The sequence below is a fragment of the Musca autumnalis genome, unplaced genomic scaffold, assembly GCF_047663935.1.
Source record: "Musca autumnalis isolate F117 unplaced genomic scaffold, ASM4766393v1 scaffold_5, whole genome shotgun sequence".
Lineage (NCBI taxonomy): Eukaryota > Metazoa > Arthropoda > Insecta > Diptera > Muscidae > Musca > Musca autumnalis.
Window position 1 is genome coordinate 206,932,553 of NW_027412088.1, and position 19,033 is coordinate 206,951,585.

General features: G+C 37.2%; 1 protein-coding gene across 2 annotated transcripts; it reads left to right on the plus strand.

The window, feature by feature from the left end:
* Positions 1–565: 565 nt before the first annotated feature.
* On the plus strand, positions 566–17,293 carry jef (major facilitator superfamily domain-containing protein 6 jef). Of its 2 annotated transcripts, none has more exons than XM_073988734.1 (8): positions 566–651; positions 6,832–7,170; positions 7,238–7,431; positions 7,675–7,744; positions 7,803–8,075; positions 8,249–8,384; positions 11,744–12,916; positions 12,976–17,293. In XM_073988734.1, exons 2-8 carry the CDS (start codon positions 6,914–6,916, stop codon positions 13,150–13,152), a joined length of 2,280 nt encoding a protein of 759 aa, XP_073844835.1. In that variant the 5' UTR covers positions 566–651; positions 6,832–6,913; the 3' UTR covers positions 13,153–17,293. The 2 variants fall into 2 exon arrangements, with proteins under 2 accessions (XP_073844835.1, XP_073844837.1); XM_073988736.1 differs by having other exon boundaries at positions 597–776.
* The last annotated feature ends 1,740 nt before the right edge of the window (positions 17,294–19,033 follow it).

Genomic DNA, 19,033 nt, shown 5'->3' on the forward strand with positions numbered 1-19,033 from the left:
ATGTGGTTGGCTTAGTGGTTTTATTTGATACGAATTCAAGTTGTCTCAGGAAGGTAATTTTATAAATTAAGCTTAGACAAATTTTGTTATGATTTGGTCCAAACCTCCTTGTCTTTATTCGTAAAGGGCACATATTCTTATTAGCTTAATTACACGTTCTTCCTTCCCTCGGTCTGTGATATTTTGTATAGTACACACATTAAAAAACAAAAATACTGTAAAAACTTGAAAACCACAAAACCTTTTCATTTCTATAATATTTTCCCTTTCCTTTATTCTTTTTTACATCATTTCTTATTCCCATTTCCGTTAAAAGAGTGATTTGAGAAACAACTTCCGCTATTTAGATAATAAACAACAGAAAATTCTTTTGTGTAGTCTGTTAATGAATAACAGAAGAAATTCTGTTATACATTAACAGACACTGTAATTTAACACTATATCAACGGATGGGTAATTGAGGGATGTTAGGTTGTGTTGTTTTGTCCACGAAAATGAAAGGAAATGAAGAATATGAGAAGAGCTTTCAAGCTTTGATGAAAAGGAAAACCAAACCACCATTAACGTTGTTTAAAGAAAAAAGCTAACACACCAGCATAGGATTTAGTCTGGCCTTACAGTGAGCGTACAACACAAACAGAGCAATCACGGGTAAAATCGATAGAAATAGTTGTAAATTTTCAACAGGAAACAAAGAAAAAATAATATTTTGAAGAAAATAATACAATATTCAATGACTAAAAAACAAAAACAAGTTTAAAGCAATAATTTAAGAGGTAATAGTGTGCATTTCTAGGCAGCAAAATGAAATGGAATTGTTTAACACCTAACAAATGGCAGGCAAAGTGTACAGAAAATTACAACATTCCTTTGGTTCAGTGATTTTCATTTTACCAAGGAGAAAAAAGTAGTGAAATTTAAATGTGTTAAAGGAAATCTTGCATGCTTTCCTTAATGAAAATATAATTTTCCATTGAAAACTAGGAAAATCCTCTCGATAACCTTGAATTTTATTGTATGTAGAAGAAAAATTTGCAAACTAAGCAGATTATTCCATGTGTTTGGGGGGGTTTTCCATATGAAAACCTGAAGTGAGTATACCTACAAAAAATCTATACAAAATTTTTTTGACAGTTACCATACATCCTACCTACCAACTAACCAAGACAAGTGGCCAACTAGCACAAAATTTGACAAGTGCAAGGCGACAGACAGTATAGAGGAAACACAAAAAAGAACGAAAACAAAGTGAAAAGTGTCACAGACAAAAGAGGAATGGGTCATTGGCGGATTATATAAAAAATTAAGCTTTAAATGCCAATGTTAATGTTTAGTAAACAATTGCTGGCAATGTCTGAAGAAGTTTTTTTCTTAATAGAAATGACAGATTGCGGGGTTAGTTAAATATTATGAAATTGTGAATAAGTGAGGCTCTAACTCTAATTCTTAGTTGTTGTCATATGTTGGGAACAAAGCCCATGTCCTTGTGAAACATGTGGGTTGAAAGTGTGACGCCATCAATTGAGGATGCCAAAATGATTTTAATGTTTAAATTCTGCCAAATACAAATGCATGATTTTCCTGGTTTTTAAATAAAATTATCCCAGAATGTTATCTAATATCTCTGAGATTTACATGTGCAAGTCCTGTTGTAATAACGGAAGATTCTCTAAAGAATGTTATACAGACTCTTAAGGATGATTATAACTATTTTGATTTTATGTAATAATAATAATTAATTCTGAAGTCCAAATAATGACTTTGTTTGTTTTGTTTTCATGGTATCGTGCGTGGGTCGATATCAATGATAAGTTGGATATACAGTTATAGCAAAAGGATGCTCTTATAATTATGACAGTGAAGAAGAGGAAATATTGAAGATATAGTAAGTGAAACGGGAACCAGCCACAAAATATTTTCTCTCAAAAAGAGCCCGATTTTGGATGAGAAGAAACCAAATACTAATTTTTTAATTATTCCTACTAAAAATGACGTCTTTAAGTATAATTCGGAAGATTTTGTAATATAAAGAGAGAGGTGATCTAAAAATTTACTTACTTACTTAGCTGGCCCATTACAGAACATTTGTTCCATAGACCGAACTAAGAAAAGATCTCCAATTCTCTCTGTTTTTCGCTTCGCTTTCTGGAATACCGCGCCTTTTAATTTCTTCATCCACTTGTATGCTCCATCGAAGCTTAGGCCTGCCAATTCTGCGTGCACCGCCAAGCGGTCCGTATTTATACGCCTTTTTAGCGGGTTCATCATCGCTCATTCTTATGATATGGCCTAGGCAACGCAATCGCTGCATCCCGATACGTTTAACAATATTGATGTCGTTGTATAGCAGATACAGCTCGTGGTTCATACGACGTGGATATTCACCGTCAACGCAAATCGGCCCGCAGATCTTTCGAAGAATTTTCCTCTCAAACACACCAAGCACTGCCTTATCTGCTTGCGCAAGTACCCATGCTTCAGAGTCATACATTAACACGGGTAGTATCAGCGTTTTGAATAGTGTTATTTTTGTTCGACGAGATGTGGCTTTGTTTTTAAACTGCTTACGTAAACCAAAGTAGCATCTGTTGGCCAATACAATTCTTCTTCTTATTTCACAACTGATGTTGTTTGTTGTGTTTATGGCAGTGCCGAGGTAGACGAAGTCTTTAACTACCTCCATATTATAGGTACCAACTTCCACAGTTGGTCCGAGCTCTATGGACGCTTTGCGCGTCGACACCATCAACTTGGTCTTCTCACCGTTTACCGCCAGACCTACTTTCGCAGATTCTTATTCGACCTTCCTAAAGGTATCAGTTACTTTCTCTACTGATCTTTCCATGATGTCTATGTCATCAGCATAGGCAAGTAACATGTGGCTATTGGTGTAAATTGTGCCATTTCTTTTGACATTTGCATCTCGTATTACCTTTTCCAGCAAAATGTTGAATAGGTCACACGAAAGGCTGTCTCCTTGTCTGAAACCTCTTTTGGTACTGAACTGTTCGGAGAGGTTCTTTCCAATTTTAACTGAGGACTTAGTATCAGTTAAGGTCATCTTACAAAGCCGGATGAGCTTTGCATGGAATACCTTTGATCAGAGGGACTGTCGAATGCTGCTTTATAATCGACAAAAAGGTGATATGTGTCGATCTGCATTTCTTGGGTCTTCTCCAGGATTTGCCGCAGGGTAAATATCAATGGTGGAATTGCCAGGTCTAAAGCAACATTGGTATGGTCCAATTATTTCGTTGACCATTACCCCTGACACTATCTTATAGGCAATAGAGAAAAGACTTATGCCCCTATCGTTGGGGCACACAGTCTTATCTCCTTTCTTGTGGACGGGATATAGGATGCTCAGGTTCCAATCATCGGGTACGCGTTCTTCCTGCCAGATGGTGCTAACTAGCTGATGCATACACCTTATCAGCGCGTCGCCTCCGGTTTTAAACAGTTCGGCTGGTAAGCCATCGGCTCCTGCTGCTTTATTTTTCTTCAGCCGCTTGATTGCTGTTTTTACCTCATCTTGGACGGGCAGTATACATTCTATACCATCTTCTGGGATTGGATCTGTGGCATCATCGTCTTCGCTACTATTGGATACCAGCAGATTGGAGAAATGTTCCTTCCATATCCTGAGCACGCTATCTGTATCTGTTACCAGATTACCTTGCTGGTCTCTACAGGAGGATGTGCCTGTACCAAAGCCATCTGTTTGATGTTTCACTCTTTGGTAGAATTTTCGGACTTCATTCTGGCTCCTGTACATACCGATTTTTTCACACTCCCGCTTTTCTATTTCTTTCTTTTTCTTGCGGAAAAGACGTTTGTCTTCTCTCCTTTTCTCCAGATATCTCTCTCGTGCGATACGCGTTGCTACTGATTGTAAAGTAGCTCTATATGCTGCATTTTTCTCTTCGGTAGCAGCACGACACTCCTGGTCGTGCCATGGTTTCATTTGTGGAGGTCTCTGGTATTCAAGTATGGATTTTGCGGCTGTTTGCATGGAGTGGGCAATATTTTGCCATTGTGTTGTTATGTTATCGGGACAAGGACTGCTCTCATTAAGCAATTGGGCTAATTGAGTGGAATATGCTGTGGCTATCTGTTGTGTTTGCAGCCTATCGATGTCCAACTTCCGCGTTGTGCCTGTTCGTGCTTTATTTGCAACGTTTAGACGGGTACGTAACTTTGCTGTAACAAGGTAGTGGTCCGAATCAATATTTGCGCCTCGGAACGAACGTACATCCAACACGCTCGATGAATGTCTTTCATCTAACACAACATGACCAATTTGATTACTTGTTCTTTGATCTGGAGACAACCAGGTGCCCTTATGAATATCGAGATGATTAAATCTGGTACTGCTAACTACCATGTTTTTTGCAGCTGCAAAGTCTATCAGCCTCATACCATTGTCAGATGTTTCACTGTGGAGACTGAATTTCCCGACTGTTGGGCCAAAGATATTTTCCTTTCCAATTTTGGCATTAAAATCGCCTAGAATGATTTTAATGTCATGGGCAGGGCATGTTTCTTCTAAGCGATCGTAAAATATATCTTTGGTCTGTTCATCCTTTCAGTGGGAGCATGAGCGCAAATAAAGCTGATGTTGAAGAATTTAGCTTTTATTCGAATTGCATTCACTGGGGTGAAGCTGGATACCAGATGTTTTAGTCTCCGACTAACTACAAATCCGCAACCAAATTCATGCTTTACGTCATGGCAGCTATAATACAGTGCGTCACCTTTAGGTGTTGTTGTGACGCCTTTCCCAATCCATCGTATTTCCTGTATGGCAGTAATATCGGCCTTGTACTTTTCAAGTACGTCTGCCAATGCGAAGACTGCACCTTCTCTGTAAAGAGTGCGAACATTCCAGGTGCAGATTCGCAGATCATGGTCCTTAAAACGTTTGCGGGGTTCGTCAACTTTAGAGGGGTTTGTTTTTCTTTTCTTTCGTTTTATCATAGTAGGCTGTTTTTTCTAGGGGAGGATTACTAACCCGACGCCCAAACCCAAGTTTTAAACGTTCTTATGGGTGAACGCGCGGCACATGTTAGCTCACTACCTTTAACAGGTGTTAAAGGCAGTTCCCCAGGTGACACCACGGGGAGGTCAGTGTCCACTTGAGATGAAAGAGGGACCAAGATGAATCCTGGGAAGAAGACATTTAGCTCTTCTATACGACGACATCCTGATCTTCTATAAGAAGACCTCTTGTTCTTCTATAAGAAGACCCCTTTGTCTTCTATATGAGGACCTCTTTGCTTCTATTCGAAGACCTCTAGGTCCTTTATAAGACTTGGTATCTTATAACGAAAATCTTTTTATAACTTAGAAAGGGAAGAAAAAGGCTTTCGAGTAAAAAAGTTATTGCAGTTTTTATACCCTCAGCCTTTAGGCTAAAGAGGGTATATACACTTTGATACGACCAACATTGTGACTCATGGAAATAATGGTTTGGACGAAATCCGTTTCAGACAATTTAGTTGTCAATTTAGCCATGTCCGTCCGTCTGTCTGGCTGGCTGGTGCGCACGATAACTCTCGAACGGATCATAATATTTTGTCCAAACTTAGTTTAAGTTCGAAGATAGGCCATGTCGGTTCACTCCTTCCTGCACCTCCCCCATAGTCCGGCAAAAAAACTGTCGCTAAAATGGTGCGCACGATAACTCTCTAAGGGAGAGAACAGGTATATATTAGAGTTGCGTCGTTCATGAACGAACCGGCTCAAAGGAACGATTCCGTGAAAAGAACGAACGGATCCGTATCCAGCTCATTCTTTTATATCGTTCATATAGATCCCCGATGGACGAGTCATTGCTGCTTACAAAATTAGCAGAATTGGTTTTGCATTCAAACTCTAAACAAACGCAACGTTAGCGCAAGCAGCACAAATTTCCACACAAAACAAACAATGATTCAGAGAGCTACTCTCGCTGAGTAACTCACCTCATTCAGTAGCACATCTCGGTCATATCTTTCTTTTGCATCATTCGTTCGTCTGGTTCATTCATATCAAAACCACCACCACTACGTTCAGAAACAAAACCACCCCCCATTAGCTCACAATGTGTCATTCGTGAACGAACATTTTCAAAAGAACGATTCGGTGAAAAGAACGACGGAGTCATATGCAGCAGAGAACGAACGACTTCAAAAGAAAATAATACAGTCAAATGTATTGTTGAATGAAAAAGAGCCAACGAACGAAGTGAACGACCCGGATCTTTTTGGTGAACGGAATGAAAAAGATCGATCCGCTCAATGAACGAGATTGCCCAACACTAGTATATATCAGTTTTGAATATGAACTATATCGGTATACTTCTTGGTGTACCACACAAAATTTGGAAAAAGTACAGTTTAAAAGCTCGTCTCGGATCGTTTCTAATTTTTTACAACAACTTCTTCGTGGGCAAGTCCATACTTCCTGAGATAATGGCCCAAAAAAACCTGTCGGCACCAACTAAATTCGGTAGTGCGTAATATAACCCTCGAATGGAGAAACCGATTTGGTCCAAACGTTGTACATGGTATTATTTCTTACATACTCGGATTGTGTCCGAACATCGAACCACTATTACAGGTACCTCCCACACAAAATTTGGAAAGAGAAAGAGAGCAGTTTAAGGACTCGTCTGGGTTTTTACTCAAAAAACGCTATAATCGGCAGAAGTATTGTGTTTACTTCTTTTCTTTAGGTCCGAGGCTGAGGGTATATCCCTGATATATTCTTACTTTTTACTGTTTACTTTTAGATTTCATAAATCCCTTACAATTTCGAAATTTAATCCTCTTTTTTTATTTATTGATTTAGTTGAATTGTAAGGCTGCCGGCTATAACTGTTTGTGACAAAACGACGATTGGTGGACTAGTGGTTTAAACAACAAACTCCACAATGGATCAATATGGAGGTGGTGCAAATCCTTTTGGTAATCCAGCTGGCTTAGGTGGAGGTGGTGGTGGTTTCGAACAACAACAACCACCAACATTTGGTGATTATGGAGGAGGTTATGATCAAAGTGGCGGTTATGGTCAAGATGCAGGAGGTTATGGACAAAATATGGGTGGCGGAGCCATACCACAACAACCCTATGGTGTTGCTGCTAGACCCAGGGTTGATATTGAGGCTGAGGGAGAGGTGGATCCAACTCTGTAAGTTTTGTAATTCTGTGAAGAGATGTAATGGAATTTGTATATTAGCAATGTTCTTGTATTTTAGTTATCCTGAACCCAAGGAAGCTACCAATAAAATTCGCAGTCATGCTGATGTTGTGGAAATGCTGTTCGGCCCCACAGAACATGAATTGATACCGGTGAAAAGTTTTTACTTTTTCTTTTATGCTGCATTTGGTTCCCTGTTCCCATTGATGGGTGTTTATTTTAAACAAATGGGCATGAATCCGGGACAGTGTGGTAAGTATTCGAAAGAGGAATATTCCGTAAAGAATATCAGAAAACAGAAAAGCAACTGAAATTCTAACATATGATCATTATCGCCTTTACCAAAACATAAAAAAGGAAATTGTTATTATTGTAAAAGTGAGGTTATGACATATGTATATGACCCCTTTTAACCTCACTTTTGTAATGTGTTGCTAAATAATTTAACATAACCTAACATTTCTCTTCTAATAATTTTCTTGCTTATTCTTTCAGGTATTTTAATTGGTATGCGTCCATTTGTGGAGTTCTTATCGGCGCCATTTTGGGGTTCTTATGCAGATAGGTATGTTGTGATGTAGGATTCTTAAATAAAATATATATTAAATTAATTTCTTTATTAGATGCCGTCAGGGTAAAAAGCTATTGTTGGGATCTTTGGCCTGTTGGATTTTGTTCACCATACCGCTAAGTTTCATCAAACCAGAGCCGGTTAAATGCATAGAACGCAATGCTACTGGTTTTATACTGACTTATACTAGAGCAAAACGTGATCTCTCGGCATTTAATATGGCCGATTTACAAGGTGATAGTGTAGAATCGTTTGACAATGAATCAGCTATAACAGCAGCCCTTACAAAGCCAACACCAGATGCCTTGGAGGAAACACATACAAGGTAGATATATTATGAGATAGTTTGTCTGTTCCAGAACTGCAAGAATCTACATTTTGTTACTATTTTTTCGATATCATAAAGGAAAAATTGTTATCATATTAAGAATTTATAGAGTCTGGAACAGACATTTTTTGAATACATTGATGGGTAATTTGTTTTTTTGGTTCTCCTAGGCGCAAACGCAACATATTTCCACGAATTGATGCTGGCATTTCACCCGTCCATATACGTTTTGTAAACAACTATGATGACAAAGAACACAATGACTATGTAACACCGATTTTCTCTAGTATGGTTTATAGGACACCGGTAAGTTTATTTCACCAGCCGAATAGTGTTTTGTAAGTGATGGGGTCTTATGGGGCTCATTTAATAATAGATTATATGTAATTACATGACAAGATGGAATTCAATAAGATTAACGCTCTTGGCGATCAAGCCAAGAGAGATTATCTCTACAATCACATGGCTCAAGCCTTGAAAAACCATGTACTCACAAAAAAAGCTCCGTAAAGTATGCAACAAAAAATAACCTGCCGATAGTTATCTCTATAGTAATATATAGGTGATATATGGCAACTATACAGGTAAAGTCTTCTCCCCATTGCCTGTAATATTTTATTGAAGGGTTTTGTGAGGTTATGACACATATTTATCTGTCATAACCTCAAAAGTAAAATATGAAATAAAAAATCCTGTTTTTGACAGTCCTACTGATCTAAAAGTGTTCTAATTCATGTTTGGGTTTGATATTCGTTGCAAAAATTTTGACTATAAGTCCTCCTTTGAGAGCCTAATACGATTTAAGTAGTTCGCAGTGAAATTAGTAGACCAGTAGTCCGATTCTCTAACTAATTTTTGAGCTACCGACAAAAATCGGTAGAATTAAAATCCTTATAATTTCGAATTAACGATATTATTTGGTAAGTTAGCGACCAAAAAAAAGTAGTCGTAAAGTTTTACCGATAGCAACAGTGTTGTCAATTTTTATACCCTCAGCATTTATGCTAACGAGGGTATATACACTTTCATACGGGCAAAATGTGCCTCATCGAAATAATGGTTTTAGACCCCAAGTATGTGTGGACGAAATGTGTTTCAGACAATTTGGAGTTGATTTAGCCATGTTCGTCCGTCTGTCTGGCTGGCTGGTGCGCACGATAACTCTCGAACGGATCATAATATTTTGTCCAAACTTAGTTTAAGTTCGAAGATGGGTTATATCGGTCCACTCCTTCCGGTACCTCTCCCACAAAAGTTCGAAAATGTTCGGACAATTTGTGCGCACGATAACTCTTGAAGGAAGTAACCGATTTGGTCCATACTTTGCACATCGTGAAATTTCTACCAGACTTAGATGAGGTTCTAATAAAGACTCAATCGGTCCACTCCTTCGGGCACCTCCCGCACAAAATTTAGGATAAGTTCAGATTAGAACCCGCTCTCGAATCGCTTTGACTTTTGTTGCAACAACTTGTATTCATTACCCCCCATACGACGGTAGAAGCTTCATCAGGGGCAAGTCCATACTTCCTGAGAAAATAGCCTGAAAGATGCAAAAAGCCCCTATGACACCGTGTGTAGTGGATGGAGCGCAAGATAACTCTCGAACGGATCTGCCGATTCGGTCCAAAATTTGTTCAAACATAGTTTAAATTCGAAGATAGGCCATATCGGTCCACTCCTTCAGGTACCTCCCCCACAAAAGTTCAAAAATGTTCGGAAAAATTGTGCGCACCATAACTCTTGCAGGGAGTGACCGATGTAATCCATACTTTACACATCCTAATATATGTACCAGATATAGATCAGGTTCGAATATGGACTATATTTGTCTACTCCTTCTGGTACCTCTCACACAAAATTTCGGATAAGTTCACTTTAAGATCTGTTCTCGAATCACTTTGATTTTTGTTGAAGCGATTTGCATTCGCTACCTCCATTACGACGGTAAACATTTTTTCAGGGGCAAGTCCACATTTCTTAGGAAAACAGCCCGAAAGGTGTAAAAAATACCTATGTCAGAGAGCACGACATTTGGTCTTCGTCATATTATATCCAAACTTAGTTTCATGGGGCAATACCGGTCCACAACTTCCGGTACTTCTCCCGAATATTTAAAAAATGTCACTAAAATGCTAGGTCGATATCACGAATGGGGCAACCAATTTGGTCCAAACTTTGGATTTCCTAATATTTTGTCAAAATTTAGTTTAACTTCTAGAATGGCCCATATCGGTCCTCCCAATGGTACCTCCCCCACAAAGGTTCAAAATTTCTTGTCTTAGTGCCGTTAATTCCTAATCCACATTTTTGTCGGCAAGTTCAAATGTCCAAAAAGGGACCCAAAATTCAGAAGAGACCTTAAATACATTCGATTTGTCCGTAGGTGAAAGTTTCACTTCACATTGGCTGAGGGTATATATCTGTCGGCAAAGCCGACTGACATTTTTTTACTTGTTATTTGAACTTTTCATTCATAATTTTGCATTTCAAAGTTACCGATTTTTGTCGGTAACTGAAAAAATGAGTTAGAGAATCGCACTACACGATAACCTTTCCCAAGAGGATTTGCTTGACTCTTTCCCAGATAGTTTCGATAGTTGGAGTTTTGTGGAGTTTACACATTTAAAGTGAGCAATTATTTCACCTTGCTGAGATCTTGATCTACACTAATCTAAGTAAGCTTGAACACAAAACAAAATTTCGTCAGAAAACGTCACTTTCTACAAGAAACAACCCGTGCTGTCCTATAAATTAGAAGTAAGGGTTAGGCCGTGGCGATTTGTATGGAAGGAAAAAAAACCTTAATGGGCCCTTCGCGTTTCGGTTTCCTGGGATTGAACTGAACAAAAAAGATCACTAGACCTTAGGTCTACGGTGAAAATCGAGCATCCCGATTATTCATCTCTTTAAAAGGAAGAAGGATCAATAGAAATTCGTTGTGAAAAAAGAAGATATGCCCGTTTAAATTTGAAAATGTAAGAAACCCAGATTTTCACTACTTTTACCGTTATAAAAAAAATAAAACGAAGAGAGCCAAACGAACTAAAGGCATTTTCATTGTCTATGGATGCCAACACAATAGAATTTTGCATCAGAACGCTTTAATATTTTTCTGGTCAACTTTTGTAGCACAGTGGCATTTACCGACATGTTCCGAATAGTTTGCACCTTCTCAAGGCCAAAACTGCCTGAAGGAGCGTTTTAATGCTTTTGCCATGTATCAGAGATTTCTTAATAACTGTCTTGGCTACAATTTTTGTCTGTGTGTTGGATCGAAAATCTCAATGGTTGGCTGTTATATGCCAAAGGCTCGAGACTCGATTTTCGCCGTAGATATATGGTCTAGTGGACTTTTTTGCTCAGTTCAAACCCAGGAATCAGAAACGCGAAGGGTCCATTAAGGTTTTCAAATCGCCCCGGCCTAGTAAGGGTACTATTGCAAGCAGGTGAGGTACGCTTGACCCAAAACTTACTCGAAAGGAGCTGAACCAGCTATAAATCAACATCGACATACGTAGTTAAAATATCTGAAACTCAAAAAAATCCCTCTCTTCTACTCATCCAAAGACCTGACCTTCTAAATGAATCTCTGAAGACCCCATCTCTATAACTTATTATTTGTTTTCCTTTTTTAAATATTATTTTCCTTTTTCTCTTTGTAGGATATACAAAAAGCTTTCTTCCTACTTTTGCTGGTTATTTTAATAGGCGAATTCTTTAGCGCTCCTGCCATAACGCTCGCCGATTCTGCTGTCATCACGCTGCTGGGAGAGGATTCCGACAAATATGGCCACCAACGTATGTTTGGCTCCTTGGGTTGGGGTATTTCCATGTTTATTGTGGGAATTGTTTTGGATCATTCTACCTCGTTTTCACATCATCCCTGCGGTGCTGGTCACATGGAAAAGAACTACAATGTTTGCTTTGCCATTTTCACGGTACTCATGACATGTGCCATTATTTCGGCCACCAGAATTACATTCAAATATGAACCTCTGGACTTGGAACCCCAGCTGCAGGAGAATGTCATTGACCCAAATAAAAAAGCTGAAGAAGAATCTATGAATCAATTGGCGGCCCAATTGAATCTGCCCTCATTGGCTGTGGGTGGAGGTAGTAGCGGCGTAACAACGGGACCAACGGTAGCGGGTCCCACTCCCTCCATGGGCGCTGAATCGAAAATATTTGCTCAAACGAATAAAGAAATGCCTGAATGGATGACAGTACTGACCCACATCAAGGATCTGAAGACTGCCTCGTTCTTATTTGTGGCCTGGTTTATGGGCTTTGGCATTGGTTTGATTTTCACTTTCCTGTTTTGGCATCTGCAGGATTTCGGTGGCACTCCAACATTGTTCGGTCTGGCCTCCGTTATTAATCATGTATCGGAAATATTTGCCTATTTCTTTAGTTTCCGTTTGATAACACAAATTGGCCATGTCAAGGTGTTGTGTTTGGGTCTAATGGGTAATGTGATACGTTTCCTGTATATTTCGTACATTTCAAATCCCTGGATGGTGTTGCCGTTCGAGCTGATGCAAGGTATTACACATGCTGCTGTGTGGGCTGCTTCGTGTTCATATATTGCCCATAATACGCCAAAACATTTGAGAGGTTCATCGCAGGGTGTGTTGCAGGGTATACATCATGGACTGGGGCGTGGTTGTGGTGCAATAATTGGTGGTATGTTTGTGACCTATTATGGTACTACGGAAACATTCCGTTGGTATGGCATTTGCTGTCTGTTTGTTTTGGGCTTCTTTATATTTGTCAACTTTTATCGCAAGGAGGAAGGATTTATTTCCGAGATACCGGCTACCGAAGATCCACGTCAGGTGAGTGGGAAATTGTGTTATAATTTTGTCAATATTTTAATGATATTTTTGTGTTCCAGGTGGCTGAGGAAACGTCACATTTGGCTCCTCATGGTGTACCCAGCAATCCCATACCTCGGGCTTTGTCCAATACCCGCTTAAATGAAATGAATCCCAATGGCACAGCATATGGCACGTATCAGACTAGCGGTGGCAACTTGGATATACCCGGTGGTAACCCATTTGGCACACAATAAGGCCACTAAATCACCATCACCACCACCACCTGCATCGCATCATAACCCATCCAATTTATTATTTAGTTTTATTAATTAGTTGGCTTTGTTTTTCTAGATAATGTTCCGACATAGATAAATGAAAGCAAACAAATCTAGTTTATGCCCTCAACAGCATGTTACAAGTTACAGTTATTTTCTGAGAATCCAGTACAAAAAAACTATAATTATTTATAATAGCTTATTATTGTGAAAACAAAACTAAGTTTTATAGTTAAACAAAAAAAATTACCTAAGCAACAAAACTTTGTTCTTTAAGCAATGATTTCCTATATATGATGATGACCCACTAGTTGTTATAACTGCAATACAAACAAAGCAAAAAAGCAAAACCTATACTATACACTCTAATATATTCCACTAATCTATATACAATCACTTATATACCTTATGTACAGCCAAAACGGAATAAGGCGCTAAGAACAGAGTTACGAAACGAAATATTTTATAGCAAAATAGGTATCAGCAAAAATTCAAACACAATGAAGGATAAAAAGAAGACGAAATTTAAACTAAAAATGATGAAAAAAAAACTAACAGAAACATATCGTAAAAATTGGCCTAAAAATGTTTAACTTATTGTTTTTGTTAGTATTTATTTTTGGGAATTTATTTATTAGTTGCTAGCAAAATATAAGTAAATAAGTTCGTTTTTTTGGAATCAGTTTATTGATTTTTGATAAAAATATATTTCTTTGATTTATTTTTTTCACAAAGAAAATAAATAATAAACACCACAAAATCGTAAGATCCATGGAACCAAAACCAAAAAAATAAATAAATTTGAAGACGACTCATATATACTTTATAAATGTATAAACTATTTTTAATATAAATGTATTTTTTAAAAACAACAACAACAAAAATAAAATGGTCCATAAGTTTACACAGAGAAAGAATATTACAACAGAACACCAATACCGAATTAAAAATACAGACACACACAGATATGATACTTAGATATTGATATACATATAGCTGCAGAAAGTGGTTAAGATTAATTGGATTTTCTTCATAATTTTGAATTTTTTTTTGCCTATGGAACTTATAAATGCCTAAAGGCCGTTTTTATACCCTCAGCATTTATGCTAACGAGGGTATATACACTTTCATACGGGCAAAATGTGCCTCATCGAAATAATGGTTTTAGACCCCAAGTATGTTTGGACGAAATGTGTTTCAGACAATTTGGAGTTAATTTAGCCATGCCCGTCCGTCTGTCTGGCTGGTTGGTGCGCACGATAACTCTCGAACGGAGTAACCGATTCGGTTCAAAATTTGGCTTTCATAATATTTTGCCCAAACTTAGTTTAAGTTCGAAGATGGGTTATATCGATCCACTCCTTCCGGTACCTCCCCCACAAAAGTTCGAAAATGCTCGGAAAATTTGTGCGCACGGTAACTCTTGAAGGGAGTAACAGATTTGGCCCACACTTTATACATCGTGAAAGTTCTACCAGACTTAGATGAAGTTTAAATATGGGCTCAATCGGTCCACTCCTTCGGGTACGTCCCACACAAAATTTCGGAAAAGTTCAGTTTAAGACCTGCCCTCTAATCGCTTTGATTTTTGTTGTAACAACTTGTATTCGCTGTCGACGGTACAAGTTTCATCAGGGGCAAGTCCATACTTCCTGAGAAAAACCCCTATGACACCTTGTGAGGTGGTTGGAGCGCAAGATAACTTTCAAACAGATCTGCCGATTCGGTCCAAAATTTGGCCTTAGTAATATTTTGTCCAAACATAGTTCAAGTTTAAAGATAAGCCATATCGGTCCACTCCTTCAGGTACCTCCCCCCACAAAAGTTCAAAAATTTTCGGAAACATTTTTGGTACGGTAACTCTTGAAGGGAGTGGCCGAATTAGTCTATACTTTACACATCCTAATATACCTACAAGATATAGATCAGGTTCAAATATGGACTATATTTGTCCACTCCATCCGGTACCTCCCACACAAAATTTCGGATAAGTTCACTTTAAGACCTGCTATCGAATCACTTTGATTTTTGTTAAAGCAACTTGCATTCGCTGCCTCAATTACGATGGTAAAAGTTTTTTCAGGGGCAAGTCTACATTTCTTAGGAAAACAGCCCGAAAGGTGTAAAAAAAATATCCCTATGTCACCATATGTGGCTCTCGAACTGTTCAACCGATTTGGTCAAACATTTGGTCTTCGTCATATCATATCCAAACTTAGTTTCATGGGGCAATACCGATCCCCAACTTCCGGTACTTTTCCTCAATATTTAAAAATGTCACTAAAATGTTAGGACGATATCATTTGAATGGTGCAACCAATTTGGTCCAAACTTTGGATCTCCTAATATTTTGTCAAAATTTAATTTAACTTCTAAAATGGCCGATATCGGTCCTCCCTAAGGGTACCTGCCCCACAAAGGTTCAACATTTGTGTCTAAGTGCAGTTAGTTCATAATCCACATTTTTATAGGCAAGTTCAAATGACCAAAAGGGCCACAAAATTCTGAAGAGACACTAAATACATTCTACTGTCCCTAAATGAAAGTTTCAATTTACATTGGCTGAGGGAATACCTCTGTCGGCAAAGCCGACTGACACTTTTTTACTTGTTCTCTTTCTATTTTATGGAAGATAATTTGTTCATGACTTATTTCCTATATATTCTTAACTTTCCCAAACATTTCAAATATTAGCTGTGTCTTTTTACGTGACAATCTGTAATTGTTATTACTACATTAGCTACATTTAGTAAGTAAAAAGACACACCTATTAATAAGAATGTTTCTCTGGTCCTCTTAACCAACTAACAATTTATCTCCCAATTTCCAAACATTTCATTTAACTAGATTTCTTGTACTCCTTAACCACTTTCACAAATTTAACGAGAAATAGACAAGGCACTCTCTCTCCCTCTCTTTGCAAAACAATTGTTTAGGTTTTTTTAAGAATAAGTTGCTTTACATTAAGACATGTGTGCAATAAATGACAGATATTAAACCTAACCACAAAACACAAAATCATCAGCAATCATTTCTGATATCATTTATAAATCACACATTCTCTCACCCACATCAAATGAAGAGCATTTTCATATACACTCAATAATATATCATGTCTCACGCTCACAAATACAAATGCAACATTTATAAAATGCATATATACATACATACAAACATACCTTAGTATTGTACCTTCTAAGATATTCTATTTATACTCCTAACAAAACAAAAAAACATTATATCATATATAAAATATATACATTATATACACAAAACAAATAAAGTTATACATACATACATAAATATAACATGCAACAATATGCCACTCATTCTTAACAAAAACCAAAGATTAATTACCTTTATTACACACACACACAATTACATATATACTATACACAGAGTAAATGTATGTAATAAACTGTCCTAAAACTAACAAAACAACAACTCTCTGACCCGTTATAATGTAAGAGATTAACACAATGATGCTAAAATGGATAAGAGTATGGGAGTTATGAAAAACAAAAATAAACAGAGATTTAGTGTGCGAAGAGTAAAGAGAAGTATGTATTTGAGAAGAAGAAGATTTGAACGTAAAAAGGAAACAAATTGATATTATGAAAATCCGCCTCATTGTAATCAAATATTTTAAATGTTTAAATTATCTAAACAAAATATTAAAAAAAAACATAACTTATAAACTATTGTAATATTATACATAAATTATTATATGTTTTAATGAAAAAGAGAACAACAAAAATAAACGAAGTTCATATAGAATGGTTTAACAAAACGACACTTTATAAAATTGTAAATGACAAAACAAAACTATCCAAATCTTTAAACTAAGGGTTTCTTTTGTTTGTTTTCCTGCAAAAGGCTACATAAAGAAGATATTAACTAAAAAATTGACAACCAAACAAAAAACAAACATTAGTTAAATAAATTTGTTAATCTTATTATTGTTCTTCTAACGTAAAGTTTTGTTTTTAGTTCAAATCAAAACTATGACAAGAAATAGATCATTGATTATTCTAGCAACAAATTGATATTATTTACATTTAATTATACATATATACATACTAAAGAATAAAAGAATGGAAAAATAAAGAAAAATAACCAATGAAAACTAATCTAATATACAACAAGAAATTAAAAAAATGACCGAAAATGATTATATATATTTAAAAACATAAAGAAGAAGAAGATAAAATGTGAAAACAAAACAACAACTTTAAATGTTTATTAAACAAAAATATAGTTATTAATTACAAACAAAACAAAATAAATAACAAATAATTAATGTGTTTTAATTGTTAGAATATAATTGTTCTCACAAACAGCCTCGAAGGGACAAGAGAGACTTCTCTCATATCAATGAGTGCACCCCAAATCACATTAACTCAATGATATGGGACCTACTTTTTATAACCGAACAGAGTCCGAACGGTGGGTCTAACAACACCACTTCTAGAAAAGTTTTACAGGGCTGAAAGGAAATGTCGTCAGCATTACGCTGGGGAGCATTTTTGCTATTGAACCCGGGCATACAGGATGTCTGCAAGACGCGTGTGCCTATCATTGCACCAAGATGACACCTATTATTTTTTAATTTTTCTATAAGCTATAAAAATAGGCATAACATGCTCATGCCTATTTTTATAGCCTGTAGGAAAATTAAAAAAAAAAACAAGTAAAAAAGTTTCAGTCAGCTTTGCTGACAGAGATATACCCTCAGCCTCAACAATTTTTAAAATGTTGGATGTATGAACCGACAAAACTTTTGATTAGGATTAAAGATCAAAAGTTTATGGTGCCATAGGGGGTTTTTACACCCTTCGGGCTGTTTTCTCAAGAAGTATGGACTTGCCCCTGAAAAAAATTTTACCATCGTAATTGAGACAGCGAATGCAAGTTGCTTCAACAAATATCAAAGTGATTCGATATCAGGTCTTAAAGTGAATTTATCCGAAATTTTGTGTGGGAGGTACCGGATGGAGTGGCCAAATATAGTCCGTATTTGAACCTGATCTATACTTGGTAGATATATTAGGATGTGTAAAGTATGGACCAATTCTGCCACTCCCTTCAAGAGTTAACGTACGAACAATTTTTCCGAACATTTTTGAACTTTTGTGGGGAAGGTACCTGAAGGAGTGGACCGATATGGCTTATCTTCGAACTTAAACTATGTTTGGACAAAATATTACTGAGGCCAAATTTTCGAGAGTTATGTTGCGCTCCAACCATCTCACACGGTGTCATAGGGGTTTTGTGCAACTTTCAGGCTATTTTCTCAGGAAGTATGGACTTGCGCCTGATGAAACTTGTACCGTCGTATGGGGGCAGTGAACACAAGTTGCTAAAACAAAAATATTCGAGAGCAGGTCCTAAACTGAACTTATCCGAAATTTTGTGTGGGAGGTATCCGAAGGAGTGGACCGATTGAGTCCATATTGGAACCTGATCTAAGTCTTGTAGCCATTTTACGATTTGCAAAGTATGGACCAAATCGGTTACTTCCTTCGCGAGTTATCGTACGTACAAATTTTCCGAACATTTTCGAACTTTTGTGGGGGAGGTACCGGAAGGAGTGGGCCGATAAAACCCATCTTCGAACTTAAACTAAGTTTGGACAAAATATTGCGAAAGCCAAATTTTGGACCGATTCGGTTGATCCGTTCGAGAGTTATCGTGCGCTCCAGCCAGACAGACAGACATTGCTCAATCGACTCCAAATTGTCTGAAACACATTTCGTCCAAACATACTTGGGGTCTAAAACCATTGTTTCGATGAGGCACATTTTGCCCGTATGAAAGTGTATATACCCTCGTTAGCATAAATGCTGAGGGTATAATAATA